General features: G+C 42.2%; 1 protein-coding gene across 3 annotated transcripts in view; it reads right to left on the minus strand.

Moving 5' to 3' along the window:
- CFAP99 (cilia and flagella associated protein 99) overlaps positions 1-17,925 on the minus strand; it is a 107,892-nt gene that overhangs the window by 33,741 nt on the left and 56,226 nt on the right. Inside the window, exons 8-13 of one of the 3 annotated variants that reach the window (XM_073342715.1) lie at positions 13,620-13,694; positions 12,504-12,563; positions 8,473-8,561; positions 5,471-5,675; positions 3,550-3,691; positions 1,076-1,227 (exon numbers count right to left, since the gene is read on the minus strand). In XM_073342715.1, the coding sequence (XP_073198816.1) occupies positions 1,076-1,227; positions 3,550-3,691; positions 5,471-5,675; positions 8,473-8,561; positions 12,504-12,563; positions 13,620-13,694 (723 nt within the window). The remainder of the gene's footprint in view (positions 1-1,075; positions 1,228-3,549; positions 3,692-5,470; positions 5,676-8,472; positions 8,562-12,503; positions 12,564-13,619; positions 13,695-17,925) is intronic. The other 2 variants (XM_073342716.1, XM_073342717.1) reach the window with 2 other exon arrangements.

Raw genomic sequence — 17,925 nt, forward strand, 5'->3', positions numbered from 1 at the left:
GAAGGGACAAAAGTGGATTTTGGAGAAGTATGGCGAGGTAACATGGTGGATTTGTTTGGGGATCTGAGGAGATGGTGAGGGGTAAGTAGGCTGCTAATGACTCAGGTCTGTTTTCTGCTTTTAGATATCAAGAGTTTGGAAGATACTGCCAAAGGAGCATATGGACTGCTGCACCAGCAACGCCCTCTCATGGAAGGAACAGCATCTCTCTGTTGGTTTCTGCTAACTAACCATTAAGGATTTTTTTCTTTTTCTTTTTCAGCTGAATTCCCATGGAAGAAAGGAAAAAGTAAAAGAGAGCAGTTCTGATTGTTTACAAGTGTTATTCAACTTTTATTTTGCTTTATCTTTTTGTTTTGTTATGCTGCTCTGGGTATATGGGGAAGGGGCAAGGGAGGAAGACGAGATCCTGGGCAGAGCTGAGACCAGTCAAGTTTTGCATCAGGTGCTTTTGGGCCTGTATGCAGCCAGTAGGTGGCTGGCTTGAGAGGTGGCAGAGCCAATTGCTAATGTTGTCACTGAAGGGTGGGTGGGAGCATTGTGGGATTGTGCTAGGAGGACTAATTGCACCAATGCAATTGCCACGCTTGTGTTTCCTGTCCAGAGACACAGTATAGGAGGCATAGCTTTACTCAGAGTCAGTGTAGTCACTGCAGTGATATGAACACCTCTACATCATTCCAAGCTCTATGTGTGGACATGAGAGCTCCAAGTATTGACAAAACAGTTACTGTGAAGGTAGAGCAATCTAGGGGCTCTACTTGGAAATGTCTTAAGAGACATGTTATAGGATGAAATCCTGGCACTACTGGACTTAATGGCAAAATTCCCATTGACTTCAATGGGGTTTAGGATTTGATCTGTGCTCGTGATGTTTTCTCTTATAAAGTGTTCATTTTATAAACTCTGGGAAAATTCAGGTTCAGATTTAATTTTTCAATCAAAGCTGCATGTCTTGGGCTCACCTCTAATTGCATGTATCCAACATGCAATATTTTTGTATGCAGTATAATTCACGTCTGTGTGAAAGGTAAACATACCTCTAAAACAGTTATTTTTTTCCTTATGAACCTACCTGGGTTAAGTCAACAAACTTGTTCCTAAAGAATGGCAGAGATTCTATAGCTCTTATCTGTTGAATCAATTCATATCTTTTCCTAATCTTCTCTTCTTCTTCTTCCAGAGCTTGACGAAGAAGTTCTCGGCTCTCCTCAGACACTTCCTGAACTGAGAGAAAACAAATAACCCATGTTAGCTGCATGTCGGATGCTGCAATACATCTGGAGATGAATTCTTGTACATGTGTGAATAATGACTAATACTGATCTGAATATACTTCAGGTTGTTACCCTGCCCTGGTAGGAAGGATGATGAGAGAGACTAATAATTACTTTCCATCTCTAATATCTGTGATTCTATGAGACTTACAGACACAGAACTGAAATATAAAGCAGTTTATACTTACAGTTGACACAATTAGTATGTAGTAATTTATTTTCTAGTTTAGACTTGAGACCAAAAAAAATAGGAAAATGCGTAGTTTCATTTACTTAAAGTACAGACTCTGTCTAGCATCAAATATTCATAGCTTTCCAAGCTGTATGTACTCTGGAAAGCTATGGATTCTAGCTCACTGCCAGGCTCACCTATCTAGGAGAAAGACTGGCTTACTCAGTGTAACCCAGGAACCTCTTGGTGCCAACTGGCAGAGGGCACAGGGGCCGCATAGAGTTTTACAGGGATCTCCTGGGTCAGATATACGCAAATTAAGTTGACCAAAGGGTGGCATGTGAAGCCTTTACCAAGAGCCAAATAATCATTGCAAAATGTATGTACAGATAATGTTTAAGAAATTATGTTCTTAAGGTATGTGAGTTAAGGCAGGTCACCAGAAAGTGATAAACATGCTGCTGTCAGGTAGGAGGGAAGAGATGCTTCTCTCTTTCTCTGGCTGGTCATGTGTGTATTGTCACTTTCACAATGGAGGCCTATCTACAATCTGAGCTCAATGGTAATCAAGAGATTGTGAAATTGACAAGAAAGAGGCACACAGGAGACTGTCCTATTTATGAGTAAAGACAAAGATGACTGGGGGTACAGGGGGACACTCTCGGATCTTTTCCACCGAGGAGGCAAGCTGACAGCACGACTTGTCTCATGAAGGGAAGACCGCAGCCAAGACTGGCTGTAATATGCTGGAAGGATTTTGGGTGAGCTTTGACCTATAAGACATGACAGTAACTAGTTAAGTAAGTCTAGGTTCTAAAATGTGTTTTTATTTTATATGAAACCATTTGTCTCCAATATTTATACTTGCTATCACTTGAATCTTTGTTAAACAGACTTTAACTATAAACTTCCCTACGTGCTGAGTGTTAAAGTAGAACAGTAATGTGAGGTGTATCTGGTAAGCTGGGGCATGGTGTTGCTTTGGGAGCAGTGAATCTGTGAATACTGTGGGTGTCCAAAAGACTAGAGGCTGGACACTCCAGGGGGACAATCCAAGGGCTTATGGTTGGAGTGTGTCTATTGCTAACCTACAGAAGGACAGCAGGGCCTGTGTAGGCTGAGAGGGGAATGCTTATGTTGCCCTTGGCCAGTGGAGTTGGGGAGCTGACCTACAGCAGGCACAGACAAGGTTTCCTCACATGAACAGCAGGTGGTAGCGAGGTACCTCACAGCCCTGGGGACCCTTGGGAAGCATCACACTCAGAAGCTAAAAACAAGAATTAAAATCTGAATGACAGAGGTGTGATCCTATCCAGGCAGAGGAGAACTTGTGCATTTGAGGGCTCATCTTCTGCACTCTATATTTCTCAAGGCTAGAGACTGCCTATTCCTTCAGTAGGTATTAGTGCAGTCCTATAATGGAGTAAGTACCATGCATATCTTTGGATGGAGGAAGAGACCAGCTTCATGACCACCACTAAGTCATCTGAGCTAAAATATAAACTGGAACGTCCCCTTGGAGAATTGTGGAAAGCCAGCAACATGCACTCTCCACTCCAATCACTGCTCTCCTTTTTCACGCCCAGTGATTTATTTTGGTTTAGAGAAGAAACTCTCTCTTATCTCAGTGGCTGCTTTCTTCTCCTCCTCCTCAGCTTGGAAGAGGTCAATAATGAGTTATGTCTCCTTTAAAATTTTCAGTTGGCCCAACAAGTCTTCTCTTTAAGACATTGGGGATTCAGTATTAGTCACATGAATCTGATCACCATATACTGGTATGGCAATCAGAACAGGCAGTCACATGTACCACTTCTGGCAGGAGTGTAGACTAGTAGCTTCAGAATGCCTGATTCTGCATCTTCCCCTTTAAACACAGGGAATAACTTCTCTGGGCCAGTAGCATAGCTTAGATGCTCATTTCAGCTAGAGTGGGCTCAAAGATTCACTTATTACATTGGTCCACTTGTTTACGGGAACATATATTCTGAATTTCTCCCCCTCTTCTTTTTCAACAAAATTTAGATGAGTTGCCCACTAAAATAAAGATAAAATGACTTGGAAATTTGCCATCATATCCTAGGGGTTTGGCAACACAAATACCTATTTGTCGTTTGTACTTCTGGAGCTTCATTCGTGCTTGCTTCACATTTTTATGTCCTTCCACTACTTGCTCCACCAACTCTCTCATTTCCTTCGCTTCCTGAAGACGTTTCTCTGCATATTGGTGCATCAATTCTGCTGTCTAAACCCCAAACAAACAACAGGTCAGTAAAGAAAATGATAAAAACAACTCTTCTCTCTTTGCTGCAAGCTGTTAAAAACGGGTAAGAACAACTGGATTAGCAGGATTGCAGCCTCTACAAAAGTAACAAGTGTGTAAGGAGGGAGACAGGAGGGAAACCCCAGTTTGAGGATCCTGGTTCTGCCTTATTGTTCGATAGCAGTTCTGCAGGGTTTGTTGTAACTCTACAGCTGCAGTAACCTCTGTGCCCCCTTTACAGGAAAACCAACATGACAGGATGTTCAGAAGGCCACACAGACAGCCAAGGGGAGGGAAAGTTCATTTGCACCATCTCCATAGATTTGCTCCCAACTGTTTTTCAGAGCACATAAGGAGTTACCTTCTGCCCCGGTCATGACTAACTGACGCCTTGTCTACACAGGGACACTCAGGAAAGCTAAGGTGACTCAGCTGAAGGTGTGGAGTCAATGCACATTTGTTAAAGCGTGTATGGATGCTCTCATTCAGAAGTAAACTGGCCTGAATTTGTTGTAATTTAATCCTCTCCAAAGAGGAGGCCAATTTCCTCCTGAATGGAAGCATCCATACCTGCTTTAACTTATGCGCGTTGCCTTCACACCGTTAGTTGATTCTCCTTAACTTTCCTGAGTGTCCCATGTAGACATGTTTTATTCTCAGGCAACCCTGATACAGGGCTAACTTGAACTATGGTCCCGTAATGAGCCTGCATTACCTTTCTATAATACAGAGAAAGCATGTTTTCAGCTACCGTCTGTATTGGCTTGTGAGATGAATTAGCTCAAAGATTGTGCATTTGGAAGTGTATTTCATGAAACAATTGTTCAGCATAAAATATGCATGCACATCTATAAAGTGGTCTCCTGCGCTTCCCCACCATTGAGGTTCTGTATATCCTAAATAGCACAGAGCAGTGGTTCTCAAACCATCGTCGGGGTCCGCGACGATACTCCAGGGGGTCCGCGAGTCACATCCAGGACCACCGGCCCTGCTGATCAACTCCTCTCCCTCCCTCCAGTGTCTCTTGCATGATGCAGAACAGCTGTTCAGCAGCGTGCAGGAGGCGCTGGGAGGGAGGGGAAGGAGCGGGGATGGGGTGTGCTCGGGGGAAGGGATGGAAAGAGGTAGGGAAGAGGAGGGGCAGGGGTGGAGCAGAGGTGGGAAGAGGTGAAGCAGGAGTGGGGCCTTGTGGGAAGGGGCGGAGTGGGGGTGGGGCCCAGGGGTTGAACACCCCCAGGGAAAATTAGAAACCTGGCTTGTGGGTCTGCGAAAAAATTTAAATCAAAATGGGGGTCCTCGGGCTGCTAAAGTTAGAACCGCTGGCACAGAACACATCAGGTGAGCCCAGACATCTGACAGACTTTTTGTTGCTTTGATCCTATTCAAACACCATAACATAGTTATTCTTCTACTAATGAGTCCACTGAAAATAACTGCCTTTAATCTCTTGATGTCCGCACTTCTTAGTTACAAAGAATGGGAAATCCAAGACAACAAGGGATTCAGAGGTAAATATTTCTTCTGCTTTTACTCACTTTAATAAGCACATATTAACTATCAAATCAAATACTAGTAAACCTTTTCTTTCCCAACATACTAGAACTTCTGTGGATGTAAACTAAAGCACAAGATTTTTGCACTAGTTGCAGACTCCAGTTAAATACACAGACCTACTTTGAATGAACTTCTGTACATTGTTATAACAAGCTGTTTATTGATATAAAGCTCAAATAAAGTCTGAGTAATTCTGTAATGCTTTACCTCTTCTCTTTTTAGTTCAGCTTTCTTCTTGTTTTCCTGAATTACATTCTGACGTGCTAGAACTGCCTCCTCGTGACTCAGTTTCCCTTGTAGCCTCCTACATTCTATTTCAGCCAGCTGTTGTTCCAAATCTTTTTCACGCATCTGTTTTTGCCATTCCAGGAATTCAGATGGGTCATGGGCACCTCGTAGCAAACTTTCAATTCTGGAAAGGAGAAGAAAACCTTTAACACTAGGTTCCTGTATTTGAACATTTTGGCTATGAGCAAATTCTGCTTTTCAGCTGAAACATTTCTTAAAAAACTTTGAGCAAAACCCATTTACCTGTTTGAGTTACCCCTTCAAACATGGTTGACAGGGCCAGCCTTATGGGTGAGTGACATGGGTGACCACCGTGGGTGCCGTGGTCGGGGGGGGGGGCGCCATGGTCAAGAGGGTGCCAGCGTCCGGGCACAGTAAGAGGCAAGTGCCCACCAGCCAGGCTCCACTCCCCACTTTTGGGTGGTTTCGTTGGCCTGTGCGGTGTCCTGGCTTGGCAGAGGAGGCAGGACAGGTCAGGCCGGCTCCCAGCTGGGGGAGGGGCGGAAGTTGCAGGGGTGTTGTTGCAATTTGTGGCTGAGGAGGGTCTGCTCTCGGGGTGAGCTGCAGAATCCCTGGCAGGCCCAGGGAAGTGCCTTGCAGGGCAGGCTGGGCTTGCCCCGGACTGTGCCATGCGCTGGTTTGCACTGGGCTGGGGGCGAGGACAGTGCCAGTGGGAGAACTGCTTCTACCCAGTGTCTCCTGTGCTCACCCCAGGCTGCCAGCTCTTGCCAAGGCTCTAGGCGTCAGCTGAGCACTGACAAATTCATAGCTGGAAACCAGACCAGCTCACATATGTGTTAGTATTTTTCAAGATAGGCATTAGACTTACAAAAATGTGTTAAGTTTCTATGGAATATTTGTACGTTGCTGCATGAATTAATTTCACTTGTAATGTCCATATCCCATGCTATACAGTGATATGCAAGTTTTGCTTTATAATTGTAAAAATGCTTGCTCTGAACCTGTGAACCAAGTCAGAAGAAATGGTCCCACGCCCATCAAGAAGGGCTGTCAAAACTAAATGGGCCATTGGGGAACCTCATAATACAAACACTTGGTTAATTTCCCTCTCACACCCATGAAGGTGCTATATGCAAATAAGCTCATCCCATCAGCTTGAATGCTGGAAGGAAGACATAAAGATCACTGACATGAATATTTTTCTTTTTGCTGTTTGGACTCTCACAGGGCTGGAGCTCTGAAACAGAAGCTGAGATCCTCAGGGTCAACCTAAAAGACACACAGTACTGACCGATTACTATAACTCGGTCACCTTTTGGAACCACAGAGTGTAACTTATTTGTGTATGTGTTTGCCTGCTTTAACCTGTAAATAACTCATTTCTTAGTTAACAAAGCCTTAGTTAATTTACTATAGGATGGGCTAAAAGTGTTGTCTTTGGTGTGATAACTTTGGTACAAATTGACTTGGGGTAAGTGATTGGTTTCTTGGGACCGGGAGCAACCTGAATATTTTGTGATCTTTGGCATATAGCAACCAACTATCACAAAGTCCAGCTTGCCTGGGTGGCAAGATAGGCTGGAATGCCCAAAGGGACTGTCTATGACTCAATGGTAACACTGTTACAGTGCTTCATGAGTTCATAGTTTTTACTGGGTTGGTGAAATCTAATTATAGAACATGCCACCTGTTTGAGATCTCTGCTCTACCTTTTTGACAGTGTGCCCAGAAGTTGGCACTCAGGGTCATGAACCACTCCACACAGCGTGACAGAGGGACACCAAAAAAAAGAAAAAAAATAGGAAAAAAAAATCCATGCAGGCATCTCAATGCTGTGCAATTCATGCTTTAGCATAGCATAGAAGTTTCATTCTCTATTTTGATGTAAATTATTCTCAACAATAATAGTGATGGAATGCCAAATGTATGTGGAATATAGGTAACCTTGGCCAAGATTCTCAAAGGTATTTCGTTGCCTAATTCCAGTTGAAATCAGTGGGAATTAGATACCTAAATACCTTTGAGGATGTGGGGTCTTGCAACTCAAATGAGTGACATCTCTCATTTTGAAGGGGTCACTCATTTTAGTCAGATTTGACAGGTCTGAATTTAATCCTTAGCCTCATTATGTTCACTTCTAAAAGCTTTTGTGGAAGGCTGGAGTCTTCTAAAGAGGTTAATAATGTTTTGCACTAAGCCTGCTAACTCAGGTGGAACATTTATAATATTAACCCAAGATGACAATATTCTAGATTTTGTCTCAGTCGAAATTACTAGTTGTAATGTTATTTATTTCTAGTGAAAGAACACAACCTGCACTGTCCATTCACTCTCTCTTCCCTCACCCCCAATGATTAACAGGTGAACTGAAAACCTAGACTAATGACTACTATGTCCTGTATGGTCATGGAAGCCAGTGAGTATTATTACATAAATAGTAACCAGTTTGAGTATAAAACTCTGAGTACAATAGCCCACATTCAGCTCAGATGTAACTCCACTGAAGGTAACAGAGTTACACCAAAAATTATTTGACTTATTTGTGTTCCTTAACAAATACACTATAAGTACTTGAATAGGTACGAACATAATCTGTTTGTATGTGTAACTACGTACACGCATGGATGTGTGTGTGTGTAATTACTTACCCAGAATGATGTACTTATGTGTATCTAAAACATGATTATTCATGGCACTTAACAAGTGGGCATTAGCTAGAATGCTCAGTTAGAACAGAGTCACATTGTACTCTACCTACAATAAAACAAAAAAGTCTTCATTGCCATTCTAATGTAGTCTTTAATTTCAGTCCTATCTGCTCATTATCATGCAAATTTTCATATGCCTTTAACAGATTAATTAAACTGCAGTTAAACTAATATAATGAGTTTCCCTTAATGTGCTCTCTATATCAAAGGATGTATAAAAAGGAGCTGGGAAATATTATGTACAGAAAGTACCTGCTGAGTTCTTGTTCCATTTTTCGCTGGTAGTGAGCACCTTCTCTTAAGATCGCTGTTGCATTTAATTTAATAGGTACGTTGTTAATCTATCAGGAAAAGGAATGCATATACTATATTTAGCAATGTGAATCATAAATGGACTACAGAAACAATTCAAAGGGTTAAATAAATCAATCCATGGTAATTCAATCACTTTAGATCACCTTCAAGATGAAGTATAAATTTTGCTCAAAGCATTAATCTCACATTCACAATAGATTTGCATGCTCTTCATAAACCACTCAAGCTGTTTAAGCAGTCAACCAGGTCCCTGAAGTGGATTATAAATTTGTAATCACTCTTGGGCCATGTCAAATCATATAAGGTGTTCACTTCTTTTAATTTTTTTAAACTCTTATATACTCATGTACATGGAAACATTCCAATAGGAAAAAAAAAGATTCCAGTTGATTTGGACAAAGATATGATTGCCAACTGCTTCCAACAGAAAACATCTTGTGTGTTCACCTCTGGGAGAGTTGAAAGGAAGGAAGATCACACACATATTCCAGTAACACGTAGAACTTTTCATCTGAGGATCTCAAGTGGCTTGCAAACATTAATTTATTAACTTTAACATATTTCTAGGAGGCAGGATCATTATATCCATTTTATAGATGGAGAAACTGAAGTACAGACTTCATCAACCTTCAAAGTCACAGAGAGAGTTACCAGTACAACTGGGACTACTAGATCCAGGGCTGCTTCAGCATCTCTCTTCAGAGTAAGTATTGCCTTAGGAGTGACGGACAGATAATCCCTAAAGCCTGAGAGAGGCAGTGGAGTAGAGCCACTACGCAGCTTCTTTGCCAGCCAAGGATTCCCCTTACACAAGGGGAATCCTTAGAGGGCCAGATCCAGCTTTACAGTGGCACACAATGGGTCCAGTTCTGATCTGACCAGCATACTAGAGAGGCAACACCTTTGAAGTCAATGCAATAGTGTCAGTGTAAAACTGGTGTGAGATCAGAATTGAGCCCACTCCATATAGAAAACAAAAATCATTCATGACACCAGCCAGTTAAATTAAGTCCATTCACAATGTGGATATGGAAGCAAATCATATTAAAATGTATTTTAACTACAAGATAACTGTATTGCTCTGCCAGTCCCTAAAGATGTGCAGAATCACTCAAGACATCCTATACCAACCTTCTGCACAACCAACTGAAATACATAAGCAAAACTGAAAAACATGGTTGTTTCATATTTGAGGTTGATTATGTAGGGTCAAATGTTGTAATCAGGAAATTCAATAAATGGAGGTGAACAGTGTTTTCCTACAGCATGGGACACATTTTAATAGCCCACCTGTGAAATGTAGTTACCCATCTATTTCTCAGTGCAAAAAAGGTGGGTGCCAAAGTTTGGGGGAGGAGACAGCAACGAGAGTCCTTTCTTTCCTTATACTGGTCTTGCCATCTCTACAGGTGGGTGAGGTAATATCTTTTATTGGGCCAACTTCTGTTGGTGAGAGAGACAAGCTTTCGAGCTTACACAGAGCTCTTCTTCAGGGGTGGGAAATGTACTCAAGAGCGCAGAATTCAAAGATAGTCTATATTTTTTATATTGTATTGGTTTTAAATTGAAAACATTCACTAAAATATGTGGAAGTTATTATGCTTTTGGAAACTGCTTGTTTATTCCCCCTTCATGTAGTATATGGAGTTCCTGTAGATTAGACAGAAAAGTGGTCAATATCCTGAACTGAAACTGATTATGGGGACAATATTTTACCTAGAAATGTTCCATCTCCAGTTTAATAAATAAAATTATGATTGAATAAAATGCACTCTAAACAGCCAGAATACACAAGGATTAGAAGATTTGTGCAGGTATGTACAAAAAAGTATCCAAATAGATTTTTCTATTGCATATATTATCAGTGAATACCTGATTTCACATTACCCCTTTTCTATCATGTCATTCCTTCCCCCTTATCAAGTAGGAAGAAGGGGCTGCATACTTGAGTAATTCTTGTGGAAAAAATCATATTCAATATTTTCACCTAATAACACACTATTTTTCACCCCAAACCAATAAATATGTAGAGAACCGGATCTCCTGTGAGCACAAGGCAGACTGAGCCAGAGTAATGAGCCATTTGTACAGTCTCACTGCTTGCAGTGGAAAGAAAGAATAAAGATTTTGTAACAGCAGTGGTTAATCATTTTTGTCTGCATGGCAGTTTCAATGTGCCTGACTGAGACTAGAAAATGTGTTTATTGTACAATGGATGTTCTCACAAGAAGGTAAATGAACTATGGTAAATTGCATACTGACCCTAATCTATTTAAATATTATACAATTTGATTATTTTGAGATGGACTTTGTGACCTGATTTCTAACATATTGTACACACATTCCTCCTAAATCTTCTCAGTTGTCTACTGGGAGGTGAAGGATGAATGGGAGTGGGTGTGGGAAGTAGAATTTATTTTAAGACTCAAACAATATGCTTATCTCAGCTATGAAAGTTTTATAGCAGCTCCCTGAAAGCCACCTAATCAACCTTCAAGGCAAATACATTTGGGTGAGATAAATACGACTATGCCACTGGAAAAGATACGAACAACTATTAAAAATGTCCCTAATCAATTTAATAAGACACTGGATCCATATTTTTCTTTTATCCAGCTTAACCAATGGGTTTAATTCCCACAGGCCAACACTCTAGCTGATAAGTTTCAATATTTTAGATTGTCTGAGAGGGAAGTGTAACAGACACAGACTTCAACAGAGTCCAAATTACAGCTGGTCCTGTGAGTGTGTTAACCGAGGAAGGAGTAGGGGTCTTAATATTATACAGCACTTTAAAAACAAATTGGACATATCATATCGGACCGCACTTTTAAACAGACTTATTAATGTAATGTCAGTAAGTATAGTGGTGGTATTACTGTTATTGCTGAACACTGTAAGTCATCAGTGTCTGATGTGGTTTACAAATATTTTCCAGAAGCCAGATTTTCAAAGGGGGAAACTGGAATCTAGATGACCTCACAAATAAAATATGTAAGCCTGCTGTAACTGACTATCCATTTGTGATTAGTTAGCAGATTTGCACATGCAGGTGATCTGAGGGAACCATAAGTGCATGAACCTCTGTTGTATGTGCAACGCCACCCGACTGGCCAGCTTCTGAAGTCAGTGGAGTTATTTGAAATTTGTACTGGTGCAACTGGGATCAGAATTTGGCCCCATGTACTGCTAAAACATCAGTATCAAAAATTGTTCAATAAAGGTGAGCAAACATCTATTTCCTTAGACTATGGGACAAATTTCCCATTTACACTAACAGTGAATCTGATCCTGAGACACTCTGTTATTTTGATTCAGCTGTTTTGGTATGATCTTGATGATTATGAAAGATGCCAGATAGAAAATCCTGGGGACTGAAGTCTTTTGTTATCCACAGGACAATCACAGCTCAGGCAGAGGCAATGCAGGCTGCCCAATGCTGTCTTACTATCTCTAAGGGTGTGTCTACACTTCAAGTTGGGGTGGTGATTTTCATTGAGCTAGCAAGCTAAAAATAAGAGTGTAGCCACAGCAGCACAAGGGGCTAGCCACCCCAAGCCTGAGCTCATCTGAGACCCTAGACACATACTCAAGGTGGATAGCACATCCTGCTACTTGCACTACTGAAGTCTCAGCAAAGAGGCAATCAGTGTTGTGGGTTTTATGCTTTAGATACCTGTTTAATGGAAACTACACAACAGACCAAACTCATTTCACACCAAATAGTCATTTCCATTGCTCATTCTTTAGGACCTGGATTTGAACCAGTGACCTAGAGGTGAAAGGCTCTATTGCCCAGCCTCTGCTAATCCCCTGAACTATCCCATTCCCATGGCCATAGGCCTTGGTGTAATACCCTTGATTACAGAGGAGTTGTATCAATTTGCACCAGTTCCAAATCTGGTCATGACTTTCAGTCCACACTTTTCAAACACTTGTAACATCTGTATATTCTAAATGTTACTCACCTTGCCCTGGATCTTTTGAGCTTGGAACTTCGTTTTATTCTTCATAATGCCGGATATATACTGCAAGTCATCCAAAAATTAATTTTCATTTCAGAAATAGATATTCAAATACTCAGGAAAAATCTTATTAAATTGTATCTTGAATATTATTCCCTTTGGAAGAGCAGATGTGATTATTGAGGACTAGATACTGCAATCATAGCATCCTTAAATCTTGTTGTGCATGCCAAACTCATTGAGAGTTCTGCGTAACAAATAATTGCAGAACAGGTCCCCAGAAAAATTATTGCTGATTACTATGAAATGTATTTAGATGGCTAACATAACAAAATAATAAAGTAATATTGTTTGCTACAGAAATATTGAATATGGAATACTACCAAAGGCCACTAATATAGTCAGTTCTTAAGATGTGAGTTTTGTGAAGATAAAGCAGGATATCAAAGGACATTTCATGAGATTATTAAGTGTATGTGGAATTCTGACAATGACAGGGAACTTCATTCTATGCTGCTAGCTACAGATGCTCAAATGAAGGTGTTTGGTGATGGGCATGGTATAAATGATACACAGATATGATACTGCAGTGATCACATTACATGAATGGGCATGATCCTACAGCTGTAAATCAGGAGTCACCTAATCAAACAGAGCTGCTTTCACTATGCTGCTGTGTACCCTTTCAATGTAATGGAAAACTGTTCTGTTGGATGAGAGAACTGCTTGAGTGGCAAGGGAAGTTGCTGGAGCAGTGTTAAAGTAGGCAGGTAAGAGGGGAGGGGCAGCAGCAGGAGTACTGGGGTGAGGAAAAGAGAGCTAGTGGAGAACTTTCACAGTGAATGAAGCACAGTCCAGGATCTGTGCATTATGTAAAATAAAAACATCCACATTTCAAATTGCAGGGCTTTAATTCTACCTGGGGAATCTGGTGTCAAGCTAGACAGGCCTTGGTTCTTGTAGTTTAGAAGGTCACCAGAACCCCTTGATGGAATGATAGTATCATACTTCCTAACTCCAAATACAGAGAGATCCTTTGAGTACTTTGATAAAAAGTAATTAATGTGTAAAAAAACACACGATAGTTGTTTTTTAATTTACCAATTTTGTTTAACTTACACCTCTCGGGGCTTTTTTCTCAGGCTTTACGGTTGCACACCTGAATTGGCTAACATTTGCTTCCAGCAGCAGTTCCTAAAATCAAAACAATTATTTTTTTAAGTATGGTAAATTTTAAATTCTCCACTGAGAAATTTAAAAACACCTTTTTTCGATGTAGCAAATTGAGGCAACCATTAAAACACAGAACTCTGAATATTTAAATACCAAGTGAAAATATAAATGATTGGAGCACAAAGCAAATGGTGTACAAGAACTATTCTTATATGGTCAAACATAATTTGCAACAAGCCACAACAAATTCCCAAAAGGGATCATAGACAAATAAACTTCGTGGGTTAGACAGTGATTACAGAAAAGAAAAAACCTCTGAAGGCAGAGGCTTAATCAGGACATGCAGGTGAATGAAGAAAGACACAAGGATGGATTGGAGCAGCAACTTTTATAAACGTAGCATGGGGGAGCGGAGCTGTCTGCCTTATTGTCCCGGTCTCTCCAATACCAGCCTTTTAAGTGGGTCTACTGTGGGGGCTACAGAGCTCCATCCACATAATCCCTAATTCGGGGTAGACTCCCCTTAGCCTACCTGTAGGATTCAGTGACCGCACTCTTCTGAATCCTCTCACACACATACCACTCATGTGGGGAAACAGAGGGTACAAGAATGGGAGAATCTCAGTCTGTGAAGACTTCAGGTCTTCTCGTTTCCAATAGAAATAAGGCCCAACAGTGAAATGTCAGGTCTCCTTTACTTCTGGGAGCCAACCCTTTTGAGCTGCACGTTGCAAAGAACTAAACATTCCTACTGAATTTCTATGCTCTACTCCTATTTGGGTTATCTGTGCCTCCATGATGCTGTGAGGAAGGCAAAACGCTCCCCACCAACCCCCTGCTAATCTGGCCTGAATGGGAACAATTCCTTCTTGATCCCAAAACAGGGTAACTGGTCAGACCCACAGCATCCTAAAAGCACAGTTCCTATACTACAACTACACAGAAGGAGGGTGGGGCAGTCAAAGGGACAAAGGGATCCAAAACACTCAGGCCAAGGTTTAAAAAAAATGTGGGGGGTGGAAGAAGTTAGGCTCCAATCAGCTCCCATCTTCCTTTGGTTGGCCAATGGGCAATGGAGAGCTCCTGGAGGAGAGTGGGCCCAGGGGGGCTGTCATAAATATAAAGGGAAGGGTAACCACCTTTAAATCCCTCCTGGCCAGAGGAAAAAACCCTTTCACCTGTAAAGGGTTAAGAAGCTAAGATAACCTCGCTGGCACCTGACCAAAATGACCAATGAGGAGACAAGATACTTTCAAAAGCTGGAGGGGGGAAAACAAAGGGTTCTTTCTGTCTGAGTGTTGTTTTTGCCCAGACCAGAGCAGGAATGCAGGTTAGAATTCCTGTAAAGGGCTAATTTTACAGAGGTGATTCTTTTACTTTTTCTTCAAGTAAAATTCTTTTAAGAACCTGATTGCTTTTTCATTCTTCTGAAAATTCAAGGGTTTGGGTCTGTGTTCACCTACACAAATTGGTCAGGATATTTATCAAGCCTTCCCCAGGAAAGGGGGTGTAGCGTTTGGGAGGATTTTTTTGTGGGGGAAAGACGTTTCCAAGCAGGCTCTTTCCCTGTTATATATTTGTTAGACGCTTGGTGGTGGCAGCAATAAAGTCCAAGGGCAAAAGGTAAAATAGTTTGTACCTTGGGGAAGTTTTAAGCTGGTAAAAATAAGCTTAGGGGGGTCTTTCATGCAGGTCCCCACATCTGCCCTAGAGTTCAGAGTAGGGATGGTACCTTGACAGGGGCCCACCCCTGCATTCCCTTGCGTGTGCTCCCCCTCCTTTTGGGGCTGTCTTCTTTACTGTAGTCAGGGGCATGCACAAAGGGGGGCAAGCAGGGGCACGGGCTGCCCAACAATCATCTCCACCACTGCCCCCAGCTTCTGCTCTGGCCCCCCGCCCTGGAATTCCATCTCTAAAGCCCATTCTCCCCCTTTCTGCCACGGTGGGAGTCAGGCTGAGCGCGGCTGAAGGGATGTGCCTGGGAAAAGCACTGTAGCTAGCACTCCCGCTGAGCCCTGTCCCTTCCTTGCTGCAGCATCCAGCAAGTGTTTGGAGCCTGCCTGGGGTATGTAGACGGGAGCTCAGGACAATGCAGGTGGGGCAGGCAGCCAGGCTGGGGACACTGGGAGGATGGGTGGGGAGCCCAGGGAATGCAGTGGGGGCCCGGTGGTTTGGGGAGACAGCGGGGCCCAGAGGAACTGGGTGGGTGGGGGGGCAGTGTTTAAAGTGCCCCTCCAAAAGTAGTCACATTGAAATCCCTGCACACGCCCCTGATTCTGGTCCAGTCAAGGCTCCTGCCCATTGAGACAAATGGGTGGCATTTTTAGAAACCCATTGGGAAAGAATGCACCTACTGTACTGCACCATGACCTAGCCCTGGATATGTTTCCCTCACAATCCCTAAGGAGATGGAGCCAAATGTTAAAAAATTTAGCTCCATTTCTGTGTGCATGGGCAAGTGCATTAATCAGCTTTCAATGCATGAAGTCAACACGAATTTTCATCCTTGATGAAAAACTTGTGTTAGGGCCCTTATTCTACAACCATCTCTCCTGGGTGGATGCCTGAATGGAGCCCCAGTGACTTCGAAGTTCATTGAAGGATTGGAGCCTTAGTTGAAAGCCCCATCACTGCATATAACACACAATTACCAGTGTTTGTTTCCACATTGTAAGCAAGATAACATTCCTTTTCCTGCACTGGTGGAGTGGGGTAGTTGAAGAGAAGCCTTGGTGCCAGGGGCTGCTCCAAGAGGCACAAGTGTCTGAGTAGCTCCAGCTGAACCCATTTAAAGGGGACAGCACATATAATGATGCAGCCCCAGAAGTGAAAGGAGCACTCCGGCTTTTCCACTGGCTCTGAGTGATGATGCTAAGCTGGACATGTAGCATCAGCCCTGAGATAAAATGCACAGGGAGAGGCTCCTAGTGTTTTCACTCTTTTCTAGAGTTGCTCTGATACATCAGTCACATGTGCAATTCTATGACCGTGACATTTCCATATGCATCTTTCTTTTCAGGAGCCACAATTTCAGCTTCATTTAGTGAACAGTCTGAGGAACTGACCTTTGTGAATGCTTTAAATGCCTTTTATGCCATTTCAGAGTGACAAAAATGGCTGCTACAACAACTTCACTTTCTGCTGTGGCTTTCCGCTGTGTTGCTTGCATTCATGCATCTGCTCCACTGGAGACTGTGGCTGTTAGTTAAGTGATTCTACACTTATCTCAGACTCTTGGTAATCCAGATAATGTGCTTTGTTTCTTTCCCCTTTCAATCTTTCCATATAATGTGTACTAAGCATGTACATTCTGCACAACACAGACATAATGAAAGGATACAAAATAAAGTAATACTGCTGGAAAGTGAAGAACCTAAAAGTAACAGATGCTTATAATGAGATGGGGCAACAAAAGGGCAAAAGGAAAGCTTGACCCTAACAAAATAGGTAGGCAGTTCAGCATATTCTACATACAGGAACTGAACCAAATGCAACTTGCACAAGGACATGGAGAGGCTAGTACAGTGATAAATTGTCTGGTATCAGTCAGTGAAAACTAGAACAAGGCATTTGTGGAATGCAGGTGGGAGAGTATAGATAAAAAGATGTAAAAAAACCAGACCTTTTATCAAGCTTCTAAAGCACCTCTATATGGGGATTGCATTGTGGGAGGTCTGATGGGAGAGGGAGCTACCATGTAATTTCCTTCCAAGGAGAGGAAGAGGAAGACAGAAATCTGCCTTAAATCTAATCAGAGCTGACTTATTTAATAGGATTCATTTCAAAATCAGGATCAGTTCAAATAACCAGAGCAGATCAAGTGTCAGGGCCCTTTCCAGGCCTTCCCTCCCACTTCTCTCTTAACACACAGCGCCTTGAATTCTGCTGCTTTCCTAGTCATGATGATCTCCTACTCTCAGAGCCTGGTCTGGGGAGGAGCTCTCAGGTATGTGCAGCACCAAATACTACAGATCAGTCAGGAGCTACTCAGATTTTTCTGTAACTGGATGATGCTATGAAATTATTTCTCAGGTAGGAAACAGAAATTATGTCAAATTTTTAAATGCCTTAATGGTTAATTGCACACATTGACTATCTGTGTGTCCTATGCAAGCAAAGGAGTAGCTTCTCCTGGATCTCTGTAGGGTTCCACAGAGCTGGTTAAGTTCCCCAGTGCCCCCCTCCACATGGCCAGAGGGAACAAGCAGGGCTTGGAGGAATACCCCAGCCATGCACCCTGACTTCTTATCCC

This window comes from Lepidochelys kempii, chromosome 4 (assembly GCF_965140265.1).
Source record: "Lepidochelys kempii isolate rLepKem1 chromosome 4, rLepKem1.hap2, whole genome shotgun sequence".
Taxonomy (NCBI): Eukaryota; Metazoa; Chordata; order Testudines; family Cheloniidae; genus Lepidochelys; species Lepidochelys kempii.